The sequence below is a fragment of the Rhinichthys klamathensis genome, unplaced genomic scaffold (genome assembly GCF_029890125.1).
Source record: "Rhinichthys klamathensis goyatoka isolate OS25496 unplaced genomic scaffold, OSU_Roscu_1.1 h1tg000372l_1, whole genome shotgun sequence".
In the NCBI taxonomy this organism is placed as follows: domain Eukaryota; kingdom Metazoa; phylum Chordata; class Actinopteri; order Cypriniformes; family Leuciscidae; genus Rhinichthys; species Rhinichthys klamathensis.
In genome coordinates this window covers 2,053,232-2,072,841 of record NW_026606879.1, presented here as the reverse complement: position 1 = coordinate 2,072,841, position 19,610 = coordinate 2,053,232, and the positions used below count along the sequence as shown (strand labels likewise).

Sequence of the window (19,610 nt, the reverse complement as noted above, 5' to 3'; positions counted from 1 at the left end):
GCTGCGTCAGTGCTGCTTTTTCATTGTCATGACCAAGTGTGCCGTACACATCCTATAAAGTGAATCCAAAGTATTTTGATCGCCCCCTGGTGGCTGGCTGCAGTATAAGTCATAAACCCCACCCTCTCCATGTAATTGAAAACGAGTCAAATAAAAAAATCCACTTATCACACAGATGTATGTTCACGTAAGTTTAGTTTTAGTTTGTTATTTGATACTATAAAAATGTGGTGTAACGTCATGATTGACTGCTGTTCTTGCGATTGAGGCTGCGGGAGCAGGAGCGTGTGGGCAGGATCTTGATACTGCGGATATTTTGACTTCATTTTTCTACAGTGGAAGAAAGCTGAGATGTGTTGTTCATCTTTTTTACAGTCTGTGGTCATGACACTCAGCACGCATCTTTTTTCCATCTTATTTTCTATGTAAGCTGAGAGTGCTGATATAACAGTCCAACAACATTGAAAAATCCACACCACTAATACACAGACTGACAGCCTGTCAGAAAAACACAAAAGTCCCAGTGATTCTTTTTCTCCAGACTACTCTTCTTGTTGCTGTCATACAACAGTTCATTATACATTTGCAATCATGCTGTTTTTCCAGCATGGCTGTGATTACCTGTGCAACAAGGCCATGGTGACATACAGAAATACAGCCTTCTTATGTGAACTTGCTTCAATGTATATAAATAAAACCCAATTTGGCACTAATGTATGCTGAGAATACTGATTAGGTGGAGTGGATTGGATATTGTAGCAATTACATTTACCCCGCTTACACATAAAACTCACTATAACATAATAAGGAAATAATTTGTGGGGGGTTTTTTCTAGACTAAAATCAACTTTTAAGTAGGTGTTTTATGTAGTGAACAATAGTTAGTTGAACTTTCAAGAAGTTAACAGAAGTTGCTTACTCAGATTGTGAGGTGATTTCTAAGATGTAGATGTACTGGTCTGACACAACCATGAGGGAATGGAACTCCACTGCATCTCCAAACTTCACAATGGACATCTAAAATCAAGTGAAACAACAAAAAAGGTTAATACAAATTATTACAGCTTCTCAAAAATGCTGAATGAAACACTTAGAAATGCAAAATTTATTTCAAACACTTGTAATCATGACTAAAAACATTTCAAGCCTGTTTGGCGTGAACGTAAAAGTGACGTTAAACACATCACTTTTAGTGGATTACAGACCTGTCTCTCTCCTACCATTCATTGCGAAAACACTTGAACGAGTTGCTTTCAACCAAGTATCATCTTTCCTGTCTCTGAACAACCAGCTGGATGTCAACCAATCTGGCTTCAAGAAAGGGCATTCAAGCAAGACCGCATTGCTGTCGGTCACAGAAGCCCTGCGGATCGCAAAAGCTGCTTCCAAATCATCAGTTCTCATCCTCCTGGATCTGTCTGCTGCCTTCGACACTGTGAATCATCAGATCCTTCTGTCCACCCTCTCATCACTGGGCATCACTGGAACTTCCCTCCATTGGTTTGAGTCCTATCTCACAGGTAGTTCCTTCAGGGTCACATGGAGAGGTGAGGTATCCAAAGCACATCAACTGACCACAGTAGCTGCACGGATCTCAAGCTGTCTGGCGGATATCTTGGAATGGATGAAGGAACAGCACCTGCAGCTCAATCTGGCAAAGACTGAGCTTCTCATCCACCCTGCCAATCCGTCTCTACAGCACGACTTCACTATCCAGCTAGATTCATCCTCAATCACCCAATCAAGGTCGGTCAGAAATCTTGGAGTAATCTTTGATGATCAGCTGACCTTCACAGACCACATTACAAAGACAGCTCGATCATGCAGGTTTGCTATGCACAACATCAGGAAGATCAGGCCTTTCCTAACTGAGCATGCAACACAACTTCTCGTCCAGGCCCTGGTCATTTCTAGGCTTGATTACTGCAATGCTCTTCTGGCTGGACTTCCATCATGTGCAACTAAACCTCTACAAATGATCCAGAATGCTGCAGCTCGTCTTGTCTTCAACGATCCCAAAAGGGCCCACGTCACTCCTCTGTTCATCTCTCTGCACTGGCTACCACTCGCTGCTCGCATCAAGTTCAAGGTGTTGACACTTGCTTACAGATTGACCACAGGCTCAGCTCCCTCCTACTTCCACTCACTACTACAAGTCTACATCCCTACCAGAAGCCTACGATCGGTCAATGAGCGACGGCTCGTGGTACCATCACAGAGAGCCTCAAAATCACTCTCCAGAACATTCTCATTCACGGTACCATGCTGGTGGAATGATCTGCCCACCCTCATCCGGAATGCAGAATCCCTGACAGCATTCAAAAGACAACTGAAAACTCATCTCTTCCGAGGGCACTTAACCTAAAAAAAAAAAAAAAAAATCTTTCCTTTTCCTTTAAATCCTCGCTTGTCTGGCTTATGCTACTCCGAGCAATGTCTGAACTTTGTATTTTGAGCACTTCTTGCGTTGTTTTTGCCTCTTTATGATGACTCGCTTGGTTTAATCCTCGGTTGTAAGTCGCTTTGGATAAAAGCGTCTGCTAAATGACTAAATGTAAATGTAAATGTTTGGAATAAATACAAAAGAATGCAATTAAGTAGTTTGCTGGAGTGCATTAGAGGTGAAATGATCGTATTTTAAGCATTACCAGCACTTTGGAATTTGAAATTAACAAAGGGAAATACAGTCTCTAAACTGTGAGAGAGCAAAAGGCTGGTGTGAAGAGAGTATCAAATCAATGGTTTCTTTGGAGAAAACCAGGTGGCTAAGGCAGAGGGCACCCATAAGGGGCCAAACGGGCAAGTTTGAATATATTTAGAGTGCAGGATACCAGTAAAATTATGAAACTACACTGAGAAATTCATAGTTCACAATAAAGACTTTAGCCAGCATGTGAACTAACATATGATATGGTGGAATGTGGACTGTGAGAAATGTAGCAATAAAGTAGCATAAATTTACCTTCATGAATAAAGGATCTAACATGGCTACTTGGTTGCATTTGTTTGTCTTGCACTATTCCCAAGTCTATTTTTTCAGTTCATGTTCATAAGGGCATAGTAAACAGGTTATCTTGCCTTTAAAAAGCAGCGAAGCTCCTCTTCTCCCCCAAACACATCCACATCCAGGAAAAGCTGGAGCCGATGGTCTACTGTCTCTGACAGCAGGTCAAACTGACCTACAATGAAAAGAATTATGATTAAATCCCTCAATGGAATAAAAAGGTAAAGGCTATTGTGCTAGAAAACATCAAAATATGACAACATACCTGTAATATCAATATAATATCTGTAATTATAGCTATATATATACACTGGTTTATGGCCAGAAAGGTCTGCCATATTGGGTATTCATTAGGCTTTATTGTCTGGTACCAATTTAGTGTGTCACATCTACAAATACAAGAGAAAAATTTACTTATTCTCTCTATAGTTTGTCATGTTTAAAAAGCACACAGTTTGGACAAAGACTTTAAATTAGGGTATATGCAGAGTTTTTAAAATCAAATGCAAGTAAAGTAAATCAAATGTAATTTTAAGACCTGCACAAATAAAATTAATTCTGTACATCCATACGGAACAAACCCATGCAATCACAAAAGAGCATGTTTTAACTTAACTAAATAGGCTGCAGGACACATTCAAATGCAAAACAGGTAACTGCAAGTTTAAAATACTTAAGACATGATTTATTCAATACGTACTGAAGATGGTGGCACTATTGTATCAATACATTTGAATTAGAGGTCAATCGATATAGGTTTTTGCTGATTCGATAATGTTTAAAGAAAGTCAAGTCAACCAGATTTTTTAAAAGTTCTAGTAAAATACACATTTAATTAACGTGTTAAATGACATTTTAGTTTTCCTTCCTATGACAAAACAGCACATAATTGCCTTTTGTTTAATAGTGGAGTTTAATAATCACATTAGGACGTATCACGATTGCTGTTTTTCCACCCACAATTTAAAGATGATAATTATTTAATTAAACAAATGTTAATTAAGATTATTGTTATACCTTTTAAGACTTTCTATGACCTTAAATTTGATCAAACTGAATTTAAGATATTTTAAGACTTGTTCGTTTTTTTTCAGTTCTATGCAATTCAAATGCCATTCCTAAAACAGGCCTAGGCCCAATAATTACAATGTTTTGTGTTATTTCAAATAAAAATGTGAATCTGTCTTTTTCCAGGGTAGTTTCATCTTCTTTAGTTTCTTTATTTTTCTAACCACCCTACTGCTCTTCATCCCCAGAGTGGACCACCTACCATTGCTGTATCCTTCTGATGACTGTTGGTCCTGATGTTTTTGATAGCCATTGTAGCAGGAGTTGTCAGCCACCTTCTCTTTAAACCCCTCTGAGCTACCCTGCACCTGTCCATCCATAGTGCTGAAGTTGATTAGTTGAGAGGTTCTCTGGTCAACGCATGCCTCATTCTGACTGGTCAAAGAATTGGACAGGAAGCTATGGGCTGTATGAAAGTAAGCTGTGGCTCCCTCTGTGGAGGCCTCTGAATGCTGAGTCAAATGGAGGGGGCTGCCACGGGATAGCAAAGACTGTCCTGGGACCAATGCCTACAGGAATGAAGCTAGTCAAGTAAGTCAAAAGAGAATAGTAATGGAGAACTGTCATGGATAGATCAAGCCAAAAGACCATACAAACCCAGACCTTGTTGCGAAGGGGAAGGACAGGGTTGTCCCTGTCATCAAATGTAAAGTATCTGGCATCATTCTGTTCCAATGGTGTACTGGTGGAAGGAGCTAATTGGACAGCCAACTGAACCACATGATCGCTATTGCACTCTGAGCAGATGACAGTACAACCTGTTGAAAATAATAATAATAAAAATAAAAATAAATCACATAAAAAATACATAATATATAATAAAAATAAGGTATACAAAGATAAATCCTCATGAGATATCCTGTCCATATAATATAGTTTAGGTTTTAAATTATGGCAGAAAAGAAAATCAAAGAGATGTACACAGAGTGTTTAACATGCTTTCCTTCAGATGTATTTTAAGAATGTTAATGCTTTTAAAATAAACACCTTCACTGATCTCTGCCCCCATGCAGAATCAACTATGTGTTTGACCCAGATGATCTGCAGGACGCCAAGCAAACAGACTGAAAGCAGCTGAACAAATGTCCTAGAACCTCTGGTTTGCATGTTTTAAAACTACACAGTGCTACAGAGGAGGATAAACTGTGTTTCAAACCAGTCATTAAAAGAAAAATGGCCTGCAAGATGTAACAGTGGAAAAAAGTAAAAGTCTATTAAGTGGGTTATTCAGAAAATGGGTCATATGATAAAATTATTGGCTGCCTGATGGAGTCCCAAGATAAAAAGCGCTCACACCCAGTGCTTGGCTACCATTCTGTATTCATGAAATTCTTTAGTGAGACATTTTAGCCAGGTTCTGTCATGCTCCAACAAGATGATCACCCACTTATGGTAAGTCAGATTCATGCTTTTTTTATTGTAATTGTTGTAATACAGTACTAGTAAGATGTTTGTTGAGAGGTGCATGTGTTTGAGCCGCTCCCTGGAATGTTCTGGCAGGAGTATAGGTCCGCCTATCCATCAAAGGCCTTGATCATGAAAAGAAAAAGAAAATTGCTCTTTTTGATTTTTAGGACCATATCCTTACTGTCATTCCTTAGCTCATCCAGATGGCTCAGGCTGTTGTCTGACTCAGTGGCTGGCTGGCAGAACTCAGCTTGACACTTCAGGCACTGTAGCCAAACTGTTTCTGGTCTCTCCTCATCCACTTGCTGCTTGTTTTCCTCCACGACTCTCGAGAGAACCTCTGCTAATACCTGAGGATTCAAAATTCTCATCAAAACCAGTCAAAAAACAGGATAATATAAGGTAAATTAGGTAACATCACGTTGCTTTAAATTTTAAAGTTCCACGCATGTTATTTTGTGGGAATGTGTCAAAAAAAGACTTAAGATGAACACGTTGTTGTCAGATGTAGATTTGGTAAAATCAACCATTTCAAATATTGCAAAGGCTCAGGTTACACAGGTTGTGAAATAGCCAATCACACAGCTTATGGTGGACCAATCTGAAAATTTGAGGCCAATACCGATCACTGATATTTTAACACCAAGATCGACAGATACCAATAACCAGCATTTAATCTTAAAGGGGACCTTTTATGCAAAATTCACTTTTAAAAGGTGTTTCAAACACAGATGTGTGTCACAGTGTGTGAAAACAACCAGCCTATAATATTAAAAATCCATCCACTCCCTTTTTTTTATAATCCTCATAAATCATAAACAGTCTCTCCAAACGAGTGGTTCCAGAATCCCCGCCTATGACTAGTGATGATCTGCCCTATTAGCATAGATACCACCCTGAGTGAGCCGCAGCAGTCCGCCATTTCTGTTTCCTCGCTGTCGCAGCTGGAGATATACAATATCTGCGCCAAATAAAAAAACATTACAAATGTTGTTATTGGATATATCAATGAACATAAGAGTCTTCATAGACTCCCAGCATCTGAGCCACTGAGGACACCATGGTTGAATTTCATTTATGAAGGAAATGTGCCGAAAAAAGTCGTTATCTGCGCAAAAAATTTCAATCACGCCGGACTGCTTCCTAAACGAGGGTCAGTTGTTCAATGTTGGATTTGCACAAAAGTTGTTTCTGAAAGATTTTTAGAGAAACATGATGGTACATGCTAGTCGATGAGTGAACTGAACTCCACAACAGCTACATAAATGTATCCACTAACCATTCAGAAATGTCCAGTTGCATTTTAAAAGTTGTAACTTCTTCCTGAGTCTCTTCATCAGTGTCCAGTTCAAACATGTAAGGCTGAACACCGCTACTGACAATTTCTGACATTTTAGCTGCGTGACATTCTCCAGTTTTGTTGTTGCCTGAGTATCTTTATCCTCTTCTGGAAAGGTGGCAAGGAGCAGCAGCTCATTTGCATTTGAAAAGACAACGACGTGTTTTTGCTCACACCCAAATAGGGGCAAATTTGAAAAGCTATAATAAATGATATGTGGGGTATTTTGAGCTGAAACTTCACAGACACATTCTGGGGACACCAGGGACTTATATTACATCTTGTGGAAAGCATAATAGGTCCCGTTTAAAACTACACTTTTAAAGCAAATAGGCTGCATTAAAATGTACTATACATTTAATTAAAGGTGCAGTCCGCAGTTTGTCCTCTTTGGCGCCATCTCTGTTCGAAATCTGAAATTGCAGTTATTTGCGGAATTATCAACATTATGTGAGTTGTGCCTCGGCACGGCACAGCGTAGATGAATCCAATGTTTGGGGTGAGTGTGCGGCTGTCAGTCACCGCGCGGTGTAGATACTGGCATTCAGAATCAAAGATTATACTTTTTGGAAGTATGACCAACATAATAATTTTCACCGGAAAATGTCATCTAAACAAGTAAGTAACATCCACTTTTGTTCTGGTACTGACCAACTAAGGGAAAAAGACTAAGGGTCGCTTTTTTTCTGTAGCCACTCCGAAGTCCGAACAAAGTCTTTTGCATTTTACAACGGGTGAATCTCCAGTTGTCACTGGTGATTGTCGTTTGAACCTTTATGGGTCCGCCATCAAATTGATAAGTTTAATTATATAAAGTGCTGTGAGAAAAGGCTATCAATCTCCACCTCCAGCATCCTCACACTCAATATAGCCTACTAGCCGAGACTCCTTCTTTATGTGTACAGATGTGACATAATGACGCAAAGACATGCTTGAATTTCCCGCGGAAATCCACCAGTACCACTGGAATTAAAAACATTATTACAAGCTTACCGTTTTGAATCAAGCTAAGGCAAGCAGATAGTTTTGAACAGTGGATTGTTATGTATTTGCTAAAAATATTTTGGATAATTTTTAACCTAAAAAAGCTACGGACTGCAGCTTTGATAAGAGCTATGAACAGTTTTGTAGTCACTATCACTATCATAATCATTCAGACATACTGGCAACCAGTGAACTCAATATGATCACCAGCAGCAGTGATAAAGAGTCACATTTCCATTACAAGCTCTAAAAATGCTCCAGTAACCATTAGAATCAATGTTTTGTTTACCATATTAACATTTTGTTGTAATGCAACCCACTAATTAAGACAGCAAACTGTCTCTATTGTTCCAAACCATCTGACTGCCACAACTGAGGTTGCAGCAAATATCAGTCCCTCCAGTTTTTCATAATTTCGCTATGGTGGAATGCAATTGCAAAAGCTTCTTGCATAATTAGCCATTTTTTATGCATAAGTGGTAATTTAACCACAAAATAATAGCAAAACACAAGCTAGAAATAGTAAACCTATAATTTAACAAGATAAGTTCTGATGTATGATGCAAAGCTCAACTTGTTGCCATTTGCAGAGCAAGGTAAAGGTGAGGTCAAATGCATGACTTTCGCAAGGCTACAGTAATCGCACGTTGCACACTTGGAAGTCATTAGATTTTGGTCTGTCTGAAAGAAGGCAAAAGAGAATCCGACTCTGCCATCTATGGCATGCAGTTTTTACATTTATTCATTTGCAGGATTTGAATTATAGATATCAACAAATCAATTTCCACTAGTTAAATTATCATTCTTAATAAAAAAATAAAAAAACATTTCAACTAGTAACACCACAAATTCTGTATATCGAAAATCACATAATTAATAACAAAAATCATCTTTTTTGATAGTTAAAAAAATAATTCGTTTTTCTAGTAAAAACAATTATTCTTGATATCTGTAAATTAATTTCCACTTGTAGAATTCTTCAATTATCATGCCATTCATTTGCAAGCCGATTTGACTAATAAGTTGCAGGATATACATTTTCTATATCAACAGTTCAAAAAAGAATAGGGCAAAGCAATATCCCAACGTATCACACAATTATTTAGCAGTTCTAGTAATACTGTTACTGTTTCTACTAAAGTAAATCTCAGTGGGAGCAAATATTTGCGACAACAGGACCTGTGCAATGAAAATAAATGATGTCTGAGCTATAGCTGCTAAGATGACGGCCACAGGACACTAATTAAAGTAAGCAAAAGTGATCATAGTTTTAAAGTGATTATTAAATATGATGATCGATTGGTGCACCCCTACTTGTAATATCTGTCGTCAATTTAGGATTGAATTCCAAGTACTGGTTGATTATGTCTGATTGTCTAATATTGAATGCACCTCCTTACCTCCAATGCTTCCTGTGGCTTGTCATCCAACATTATATAACAACGTTTACGTCTCTCACGACTAATGTACCGGAAGTGGAGCTCCAGGGCTGGGTGAGTCCTCTCAACCTTCTGTAAGATTTAAAAAGAGAATGTAAAACAGAGAAAAAAAAAACTGCAGAATTATAATCAACTTATAGACCTTTATGAACAGAAAATATGTCATCTTACCTCTACAGTGCACGTAGCCTCAGTGGTTACAACATCTCGCAAACTGTCAAGCTCCACTCGTGTTTTAACACACCCCTGGTGCATGTCTACCTCCAGCAGGTGACCCTGCCACACTCGCAGGAAGAGTGGTTCAGAGGCCCTTTTCCGATTTGTCTCCACATCCTCTGACAGCAGCCCCACCAGCATTGGCCTGCATAGGTCCACTGTTAAACAAAGTGCAAGAGTGAAAAAGAGCTCTGGACATAAACTAGACAGGTCCTTCAATGGTTGTTCTTTTATTCAACCGGAACCATGAAATTATATAAAAAAAGTGTATCATGACAAGATTTTTTTAGGTGAGTACAAGAACCATTTGGTTTTGGCCTTTGACAGTATAAATGCATAAAATCAATATTTACAGTAATAAAGTAGCTCCAAACTTTTGTTTCTTGTTTTGTAAAGAAAGTAGGCCTAAACCTTTTGATCAGCAAGGATGCATTTAACATGTTATAAAATATTTCCGATTCAAATTAATGCTGTTCTTTTGAACTTCAAGCATCAAAGAATCCTAATTTATGACAGTTTCCACAAATCATAATATTTCATTATTGATATTAATAGGCAATGTAACTTTAGCACCAAATCAGCATGCTTGAATGAATTGTAAAGGATCACACTGAAGATTGGTGTAATGGCTGCTGAAAATTCAGCTTTATAACCGGATAAATAAATAATACTGTAAAATATATTTTAATAAAAAACAGCTGCAGTCCGTAGTTTTTCCTCTTTGTCACCATCTCTGTTCGAAATCTGCAATTGCAATTATTCACAGAATTCGCCTTTGGCTAAGCCCCGCCCCCCTTAGTTATTGTTGCTACGTCCGACAAACAAACTTCATCTGGGCTCTGGTATCAACATGGCTTATGCTGTGACAGCTCTTCCTGCTGAAATTTTATCAAACTATAAAGCAGCAAATAAAGTGTCCGATAGAAGTAGGCAAAAGGGGCTGCAATATACGTTCGAAGGCTATATTCAGGACATACAGGTAAAACGCAAGGAACAACAAGGCATCCAAATAGAGGCAAAAGCATACTGGTCACAGTCAAAAAAATAACCACCGCATATCCTACTAATCGAGACGGAGGCTGGGACTAACAATATCAAGGAGCAACACTGTTCATGCAAAGCTGGGTAGGTCTCTATTCACTTCTATAATCGTTATTACAAAGCAAACGGACTACGCGAGTATAATGTTGTATTTATTAGCAGCGTGTGCTAGACGACACTTGTCAGGATTTGACTTCGGTTTTGGGAAGGGAAAAACACGGACACCCCCCTCCAACCTCTCTGGGAAACGCGTATCTGTGTTACAAATGCCCCAGGCACAACGTTTAACCATATTTTTGATAAAACTACGACGGTAATAGCCTGCCGAGACCAAAAATATGAGACGCCTGTGTTAAAGTCAATGGAGAGCTGTGAAAAAGTGTCGGACCTCTGTGGGAGCTCGTTCTTGGCTGCGCTGTGATTGGTCAATCTACATTCTAGGGTGTGGCTTAGCCAAAGGCGAATTATGAACTTTACGTGGATTGGATTCATCTGCGCTGTGCTGATGCACAATGTTGTGAGGAGAATGTGCGGCAGTCAGTCTCCGCGCCGGTGTGGATACTGTCATTTGGAATCACAGATTCTACTTTTTGGAAGTATGACCAACATAATCATTTTTACCGAAAAATGTCATCTGAACAAGTAAGTAACATCTACATTCCACCAACTAAGGGAAAAAAAAGCATTGCAGTAAATCGCACTGATTAAATCTAACGATCACTTATTATATCACGTCAATCCGTGCAAATTATACTTTGTTCTCAAACTGTTAAAGGGATACTTCAGGATTTAGCATTAAAGCTACACTGTGTAACTTTTTTAGTTTACTCTTAGCTAAAAACACTTAGTTCTTTCAAAAATATATGTGCTCATTAATGTATATTTACTTCGTTCAAGTAATAAAGTATTCTCGTGAGTGTATAATATGCCATTGAAAATACATACGGGTAAGGGGTTCTAATGTCGGTCGCCATGTTGCCCCTCCATCTCGAAAGTACATTAGCCAAAGAGGGACATACCCGTTAATTCAAGCTTCGCCTTTCGCGAAGCAATGATAAAAGTTACTTTACTAAGATTAGCTTGCATTCGTCTGGGAACCTGATAACTGATGTTAGCAATGAAATGGTAAAAAAAATAACGAAAACATAAAACTATTAGGCCTATTCATTTTACATAGATGTCATGTTACCTGACAAATTAAATTACTGCAAATTATAATAGTTTTCTAAAATAACCTCATCATTTGAAGGAACACTCATGGACGAGGTCGAACTGGAAGCCATGTTAATCTTGGACTACATTGGCCACCGTAGTAGTTAAAACGAAATCGTAATTGAGAGGAACAGAAACTAATATTCACTGGATGGTCATATACCCTTTCACCGCTAGATGGGGGTAAAAATCACACAGTGTAGCTTTAAGCTTTGTATTAGTAGAAAACCTGTAGTATTTTCGAATTACCATGCTTTCCACCCTCATATCCCCCTGAGATGAGAGATTTATGTATTTTTTGTCTGGAAAAAATCCTCAGATGACGCAAATGTTATCAAAAAACATTTGATAACATTTGCGGATTTTTTGGCCAGAGGCTAAAGACTACAGTCAGTAGTAGGGGCTGTCCCGATTGTTTTCAACCCGCCCATAGAGGGTGGGATCTCACTCACAGAATGTACACATAGTCAGCCATCTTTTTTTGGAAGCTAAGCTAGCAGACTCTTGTTCTGTGGAGAAAGCTGAGTAGTAGGGGTTACCATCCTCTTTTTCCCGGACATGTCCGGCCGTCGATGTCCGGGATTCAGCTTTTGCTTTCTGCAGTCGCCATTCATTGTTTACATGCACACCTTTTGTTTCAATCTAACTGAATTCATTCCGATTGGTGAATCTGAATGTAGTGTTTACACGAACTCTAAACAAGTGATCTGTTGATGTGCGTTTTAACATTGCTAAGAAAATTCCCGCTCCTCCGTGAGAGATACGAGACCGGTGCGTCTCACAGGTGTCGCTCATCGGTAATCACGCCACCGGTCTCGCGCCGTTCTCCCGCGGCCCTAGCCTCGTCCTGCTCGCCACAGTAAACATAATGAATGGCGACTGTAGAACGCAAAAGCCGAATCCCAGACATTATGGGCGATCTCGAAACACATTTTCGGGCAGACTCATCACGGAGACTCACTAGTAGCCTAGACTTGTTGTTTAACTACTGCGCTCTGTTACCGGTATGCGTGGCCTCCTAGGGCAGCGAAGCAAGTGCAATCTGGGAGTTGTTGTCTTTCATCCACATAAGCCAAAAATACATTTTCTGGTTTTTCTCAGTCTAGAAAGCTCAAAATTCAAAAATAATTTCATATTTCTTCTACATAAATGACCCATTTTAAATACACATTCATCTTTCTAGAGGTGAAGTATCCCTTTAATGTTTAACAACATCATCGTGACTACATTTAATGCCCTTCCGATATTTATCCTTGTTTTCGCATAAGACCGGTTGCAGTCTCTTTTTTTCTGTAGCTACTCCGAAGTCCGAGGGTGAGTCTCCAGTTCTCACTGGTGATTGTCGTTTGAACCTTTCTGGATCCGCCATCAAATTAATAAGTTTAATTATATCAAGTGCTGTGAGAAAAGGCTATACATCTCCACCTCCAGCATCCTCACACGCAATATAGCCTACTAGCCGAGACTCCTTCTTAATGTGTGACGTAATGACGCAAAGACATGCTCGAATCTCCCGCGGAAATCCACCAGGACCACTGGAATTAAAAACATTATTACAAGCTTACCGTTTAGAATCGACCTAAGGCAAGCAGATAGTTTTGAACACTGGCTGGTTATGTTCTTGCTCAAACATTTATTTTGGATAATTTTTAACCCAAAAAAGTTACAGACTGCAGCTTTAATTTAAATTGTAATAGTAGTTTACAATTGTACTGTTTTTACTGTATTTGTTTTCAAATAAATGCAGCCGCCTTGGTGAGAATTTCTTTCAAAAACATTCAATATCTTACCGACTCCAAACTGTCGAACAGAAGCGTGAATGAACGAATGAATGAATGAAACTTTCCAATGACGTACTGTACATAGAAATTAAGCTAGACTACTGCTGAACAACTGTAACGCTAGTGAAAATTTATATTGGATGGTACAATCACAGTATAAATATAAGTAAGTATCTGGCCAGTATAGTTATCACTATCAATGCATCCCTAGAAAAGAATAGACAGACCTCCCCTATCATCGTCATCTTCCTCTGGTGGTGGTTGTGGGTCAGAGTAGGCCTCAGTTGGAGCCTGGGTGTTTCCTAGACTTGTCTCAAGAGTAGATTCAGTGTTCGGGAGGCTTTGCCCTGTCCACTGCAGGGTAGACTCGGTCTCAGGCTGCAAGTCTGTGCTCTCAATCTCTTCTTTGTCCTCTTCCTCTTTCAGTTCAGAGGACAGCAGCGGAGGGGGGAGCAACTCCAGACTGGTTGGAGGTGTGTTAAGCAGGGGAGATGGAGGTGTACTGCAACCATTGGTGTTCACTTTAATGGTTACACTTTCTACTCCTGGGAAAGCTGGGTTGACTGGAGTATCATCAAGATGATGCTGATAGCGTAGCCAGTCCTCCCCTAACTGCTCTCGAAAACTGTCCATTCTCTCAATGTCCTTCTTATGGGGGAGGACAATATCTGAAGAGAACCAAACATTTCACATGAGAAAGACACTCATATAACATATGCTTAATAAAAGCAAAAACTCATCAATTAATTTTTAAATGTTAATTAACATGATCACTGAAAAGACAGTCAATTTTAAAATGCCCTATGAAGAGTTAACGTTTGTCAAGTCATTTGTTCATCACCTTGTAAAGCAGACTGCACTCTGATCTCATGGTCTGTGTCACTGGGCTCTGAGATACTGGCTCTCCTCACCTTCACCTTACTCTGCAAATGGCAAAAAGTTGTGCTTTGCATCATACATCAGAACTTATCTTACTAAAATTGTAATGGCAGCTTCATGTTCTCCATGAGGAATCATGTTCGTTGTGCCTGCTCATTTTAAAATCAGTTTACCACAAAAACATTGGGGAGATTTTAGACATGGACTTACTTTGTGTTTCCTCTTTCGAACTCGGGTCACTCCTGATATGCTTATAGTCACACTGTCAGTAATGTCCCCACCTCCACTGGACACTTCCTGCCCTCCTTGGTCAGGTACCACAGAAACATGTTGAGAAGTGTGGGACATCTGACCAGCCAGTTGTCCGGATTTAGGCAAGTTCTGTGAAAAAAAAAAAAAAAAAAATCATGTCACAAAAGCCACAGAATAAAAACAATAGATTGTTGGTCAATAAGACAATATTACAGAATACATTTTAAAAGGCAACTACAATATCAGTATGTATTTGTGTATTTTTTTTTATATTCTAGCAATAAATACTCAGTGGGGGGTAGATTTTGAAGCAAATGCTGGTTTGTTATTTGTTATTTATAAACTTGTTAAATTGTTTTATTAACCTGGGTGATAGGGTTAAAGATTGAGTTTGGAAATAACAAACTGTATGAAAATGTTTATTAAAGTGTCCCTATTATGCTTTTTCGGATTTTACCTATCATGTAGTGTGTAATAGTAGATGTTTGTGAATGTAAGACATCTGCAAAGTTTCAAAGATCAAAATGCACAATAAAAGAAATTACTTTCTCCCAAAAGAGAGAACCGATTCTGCACTGCCTGTAATTCCAGTCTTAAATTCCTGCATGAACCTACGTAGGTTTGTAACAAATTTGCATAATGCCAGCCTATGGTCTTCATTGGCTGCCAGTGAACAATGACTACTTTGACCCGGCCTCAAACACTGCAGTTGTAGCTGAGGCCTGAAAGAGTTTGGTTTGTGTGGTTGATATGTTGGGAAGATGCTGTTTTCTGCACTGTGAAAGCAAATCCACCTTCCAAAGGATGAGAACTCGTGCTCGAATGGACACAGTAACGCCATCATTACTGTTTGTATCACCGAGTATACAAGTGCTGAGGAAGCCTCTAGAGCTGAAATTTAGATATGGTAATGGACATTTTGTTTCCGACACACTATAAGTGGTAGACCAATCACAACAGACTGATCCATCTGACCAATCAGAGCAAAGGAGGCTCTCAGAAAGGAGGTGCATGTAAACCAATTGTAGAAGAAACTAAATTAGGAACCTTTAAAATACCATAATATGAAGTTACCAAAATAAGTTACTTGTAGGCTAATCAAAATTGCTTGTAATCAAGTGCTAACAGAGATGTGTCCAGCACAGCTAAATATTATATTTTTGGTAATTCAATTTAGTTTACTACTTTTTATTTATTACAATTAATTACAATAAATTTGATATCAAATTGTGATATAAATATGTTGAGAAAATTATGAGACAGCTGTATAAAAACATCCACTTTAAAGGGGGTCACATTTTTCATGCTAGATTTGTTTTTTCAATGTAATTTTTTTTTTTTTTTTTTTTTGATGGATAGCACTTATTATTTAGTTCCTAGAAATCATAGGATCGGTGCATCTAATACATAGGTGTTCCTAACCATAATCCGTGCTGGCCTGCAAGACATTTTAAAAGTAAACAATTATTTTGCCTGTTATTGTAAAAAAAAAGAAAAGAAAAAAGAAATCCATTATACTGTATGGACACTGGGTGTCGCTATCACATCTTTGGCCTGCATCATTGTCAAGAAGGTGTTGGTGGGGGGGATCAATAAGATCAATTTAACACAAATTATCTTGAATTTTAAAAATGTCAACATTCCTATAAAAAATAAGCAATTCTTTTACATTTTACCAATGTTTTCAAGACTTTGGTGCCATTGAAAAGGACATCATGCTGGTGCAAATTCCTTTCTATGTCAACGTGGAAGAAAAGTTGGTAAAGGTGTGACATTTCCGAAACAAGTAGACCAATCGAAGCGGTTGAACAATCACAACACATTGGTACAGATAAGGAAGGAGGGGCTTCATAGAGACCGGAACTAAACAGTGTTGCAAACAGACTGGGAAGAGAGGTGCAGCAACAATGAAAAATAAATGGAAAATAATGTGGTTTTTGAACATTCAAATAGGAAAACCTATTCTATTATATCAAGACTTTAAAAAAGGGCATAATAGGTCCCATTTTAAATATTATAAAGCAAATTTAATCAACAGCTATAATTGCAATTTGTTTTCTCCACAATAAAAATATTCCTGACTTGACAGCAATTCTGTGTGCCTACTTCTTTCATGCCTGTATGCCTTCCTTGGCTTTTGAATGGGCTGTTTGAGTGTTACTATTAATAAAATACACACTCCCTGAAAAATATAGTGGATGTAATATATAGTGCATACCAGTACAGTGGAAAATGAAATATAGTGCATATCAGTGGATGATTTAAAAATAAATAATTAAAAACACCACGGTAGTATTTTATATTTGAAAAAAAAAAATGTCATCACATGTAATTCATTTAACATCAAGTGTTATTGTGATTGTTGGGCCATGCCTGCAGCCATTTAAAGTTCACAAACTCCATTTGATCAGAGAAAGTAAACCCACTATTCTACTATAAATTAAAAGGAGATTTGCCTCCCACAATTCAGCATGAATCACATGAGAAACAAAGAAGGTGGAATGACCTGACATGGCACATGAAATGACATTTGATACCCACCAGCAGATCAGACTGGGACAGAGGGGTGCCATCCAGCTGGAGCTGAAACACAAGTAGACATTAAAATGTCAGCTTACAACTCTGAAACATCTGCAGAACAGCAAGAAAGAACTTCAAGAAAACATCTTACTGCTATAAATTACATCAGGAATAAAGGGGAAACTGGCACCTCCCTGTGGTTGCGATGGTAAACATGACTACAATCAACACTGCATATTTAATTCACTAAAAATTCATTGGAGGAATTCTGCTCTTTTGATACCACAACATATGAACTTCTACTATACAGTTTTGAGAAAAGGAGCAATTAAAACAATGACTTTGAAGATCAGGGAAAGACTCACTTTGAAAGAAGCTCGTGAGAGGTGGCAGACAGTTGATGCCCTGTGTGTCTTCAGAAAATACAAAGGGTTTCCTTCCAAAGTCAACTGAAAAGAGATCAGAAAACTGTCAAGGTGCTATACGGGGAAGACAAAATAGTCAGAGATACATCACATGCAGCAGAGGGAAATATTCATATTGAGACTATAATATCCAGTTGGCTGAACTGGAAACTGGTATTAAAACGTGTCTTTTCTAGACTGTTGGAACTTGTTAAAATCATAAAAATCATAAAGTCTTTTTGAGACTAAAATTTGGGATTGGGGTAAAACACTTAAGGAAAACTGGAAAAAAATGGGAGTTTAAGATAAGAATTACCTAGGCAAGGTGGGTCTAACTTACTGTATTGAGATTATGAAGGAGGGACAGAGGTGCCAGCTGAGAATGCTCCATAAGAAGGTTATAAGCCAGGTCAAGACACTGAAGTGAAGACAAGTGCTCCACCCCTGCAGTTAGGACAATACTTTTTACATTAAATTAGATAAACCTTTATTTTAGTAAACTGACTGTTTATTCAAACTAATCACATTTTGTTAAACTATTCAAAACACAAATGATTGCATTACATAAACAGAATCTTTTGCAATCAGGAGCTCTGACAAATTGTAGGTGTTTAAAAACAAATATCTGTAAAAACAAATGTGCATTGAACAGAATGTTAACTACATTTTTTTTTTAAAGTATTCATTAAAGACTAAGTTGTTAAATCCGATGCTGACACTCAGATAACATTTTCAGAGTTTTGTTTCAGGAAATTTCTTTTTAAATTCTTCTCAACAATTTCAAAAAACCAATATGTGTCAACTGAAAACTCAAAATAATTTCAACAGCTTAACATCTGAAAGAAATTGCATCCAGTAAAATCAATAAAGGAACAAACAAGCATGAAGAATGGCGAAGAAAGGTTCTGTAAAAGAACCAACGTGGTGAATGAAAGGATAGAAAGATGCATTTTTCAATTTACTTTCCATTGATGGTAAAGTCAAAGTGGTTCATCATGGAAATGAGCAGAAAACTCACCATTGATAGTTTCCAGTTCATTGTTTCTAAGGATCAAGGTGGTGAGTTTGGCTTGGGCGCTCAGGCCCAGTGTTGGTGCTCTCTGGAGGTTATTATAAGATAAATTCAGATGCTCCAGTTCAGTAAGAGGCTTGATGGAGACAGAAAAGGTATGAATAAATTCACTCTATCCTAACATTTAACATACCTCAAACCTAGGGGGCCCCCCTTGAACCAAGTGATGGGGCCCTGCCCGTTAATTTGTATTGGGTGTGAACTAGTAGCCCATCACTGATGTAGACAGAAAAAGTATGAATAAATGCACACTATTGTTATTTTGGGCAATTTAGCTCTTTCAAAAAGTCTACCCATCTGTTTATTATTTTGGCTAATTTGATTTTGCTTTCAGTCACCAGTAAGCGTTTAGTATTACATTTCATATATTTTTTTCCCCTATGCATCCACAGATTTTCACTCAATCTGAGCAAGAAATGTGAAAAAGTTGTCCAATACAGAAAAAATAAAAGTAAACAAGAGCAATTTACCTTTAAAAATTCAGCACAATCATGGAGCTTGTTGTGGCTCAAGTCAAGCCACTTCAGGACGTTTAGCAGACTCTAAACAATTTAGAAAATTGTTACATACAGATTCCAAAAATCAGTAACTCTATACTCTACAGAAAAAAGGAAATTCTTACTAGTGACTCGTCGAGACGGGAAATGGAATTGTAACTGAAATTAAGGGTATGAAGTTCTAACCAAGGTAAAGCTGAGCTGAGATCTCCTCCACATAGAGAGAGAAGCTCCTGTTAAACACACACACACACACACACACACACACACACACACACACACAATTACTTTCTGTATATGAACATGGTTAAACTTATGGCCACTGTGCCAATGCCCGTTGGTGAAAACATTACCTCTAGAGAACTGACTCCTTTTGAGCAAGTGAAGACTTCCAGCTGAGAATACACTCCTCTGAGACCCTCAAGACAATGAGGAGGAATACGCTTGAGCTGAACAGAAAAACAATCAAAGAAAAAAGTAATTATTTAGAACAAT

At 38.2% G+C, this 19,610-nt stretch overlaps 1 protein-coding gene and 1 long non-coding RNA gene across 4 annotated transcripts in view; both read right to left on the bottom strand.

Moving 5' to 3' along the window:
- The window catches only part of stk11ip (serine/threonine kinase 11 interacting protein), a 55,131-nt gene that overhangs the window by 33,612 nt on the left and 1,909 nt on the right, over positions 1-19,610 (bottom strand). For 2 of the 3 annotated variants that reach the window (XM_056233545.1, XM_056233547.1), the window contains exons 5-21: positions 19,469-19,564; positions 19,241-19,348; positions 19,089-19,160; positions 18,565-18,694; positions 17,887-17,990; positions 17,508-17,591; positions 17,164-17,205; positions 14,581-14,751; positions 14,333-14,414; positions 13,719-14,159; positions 9,413-9,615; positions 9,203-9,313; positions 5,661-5,829; positions 4,676-4,830; positions 4,275-4,581; positions 3,079-3,179; positions 920-1,017 (exon numbers count right to left, since the gene is read on the bottom strand). In XM_056233545.1, the coding sequence (XP_056089520.1) occupies positions 920-1,017; positions 3,079-3,179; positions 4,275-4,581; positions 4,676-4,830; positions 5,661-5,829; positions 9,203-9,313; positions 9,413-9,615; positions 13,719-14,159; positions 14,333-14,414; positions 14,581-14,751; positions 17,164-17,205; positions 17,508-17,591; positions 17,887-17,990; positions 18,565-18,694; positions 19,089-19,160; positions 19,241-19,348; positions 19,469-19,564 (2,474 nt within the window). The remainder of the gene's footprint in view (positions 1-919; positions 1,018-3,078; positions 3,180-4,274; positions 4,582-4,675; positions 4,831-5,660; positions 5,830-9,202; positions 9,314-9,412; positions 9,616-13,718; positions 14,160-14,332; positions 14,415-14,580; positions 14,752-17,163; positions 17,206-17,507; positions 17,592-17,886; positions 17,991-18,564; positions 18,695-19,088; positions 19,161-19,240; positions 19,349-19,468; positions 19,565-19,610) is intronic. The other variant, XM_056233546.1, reaches the window with a different exon arrangement.
- LOC130069599 (uncharacterized) lies at positions 11,286-11,930 on the bottom strand. Its single transcript, XR_008803780.1, has 2 exons — positions 11,734-11,930; positions 11,286-11,536 (listed from the first exon to the last, which is right to left on the bottom strand). It is a non-coding gene; the product is annotated as an uncharacterized LOC130069599 (long non-coding RNA).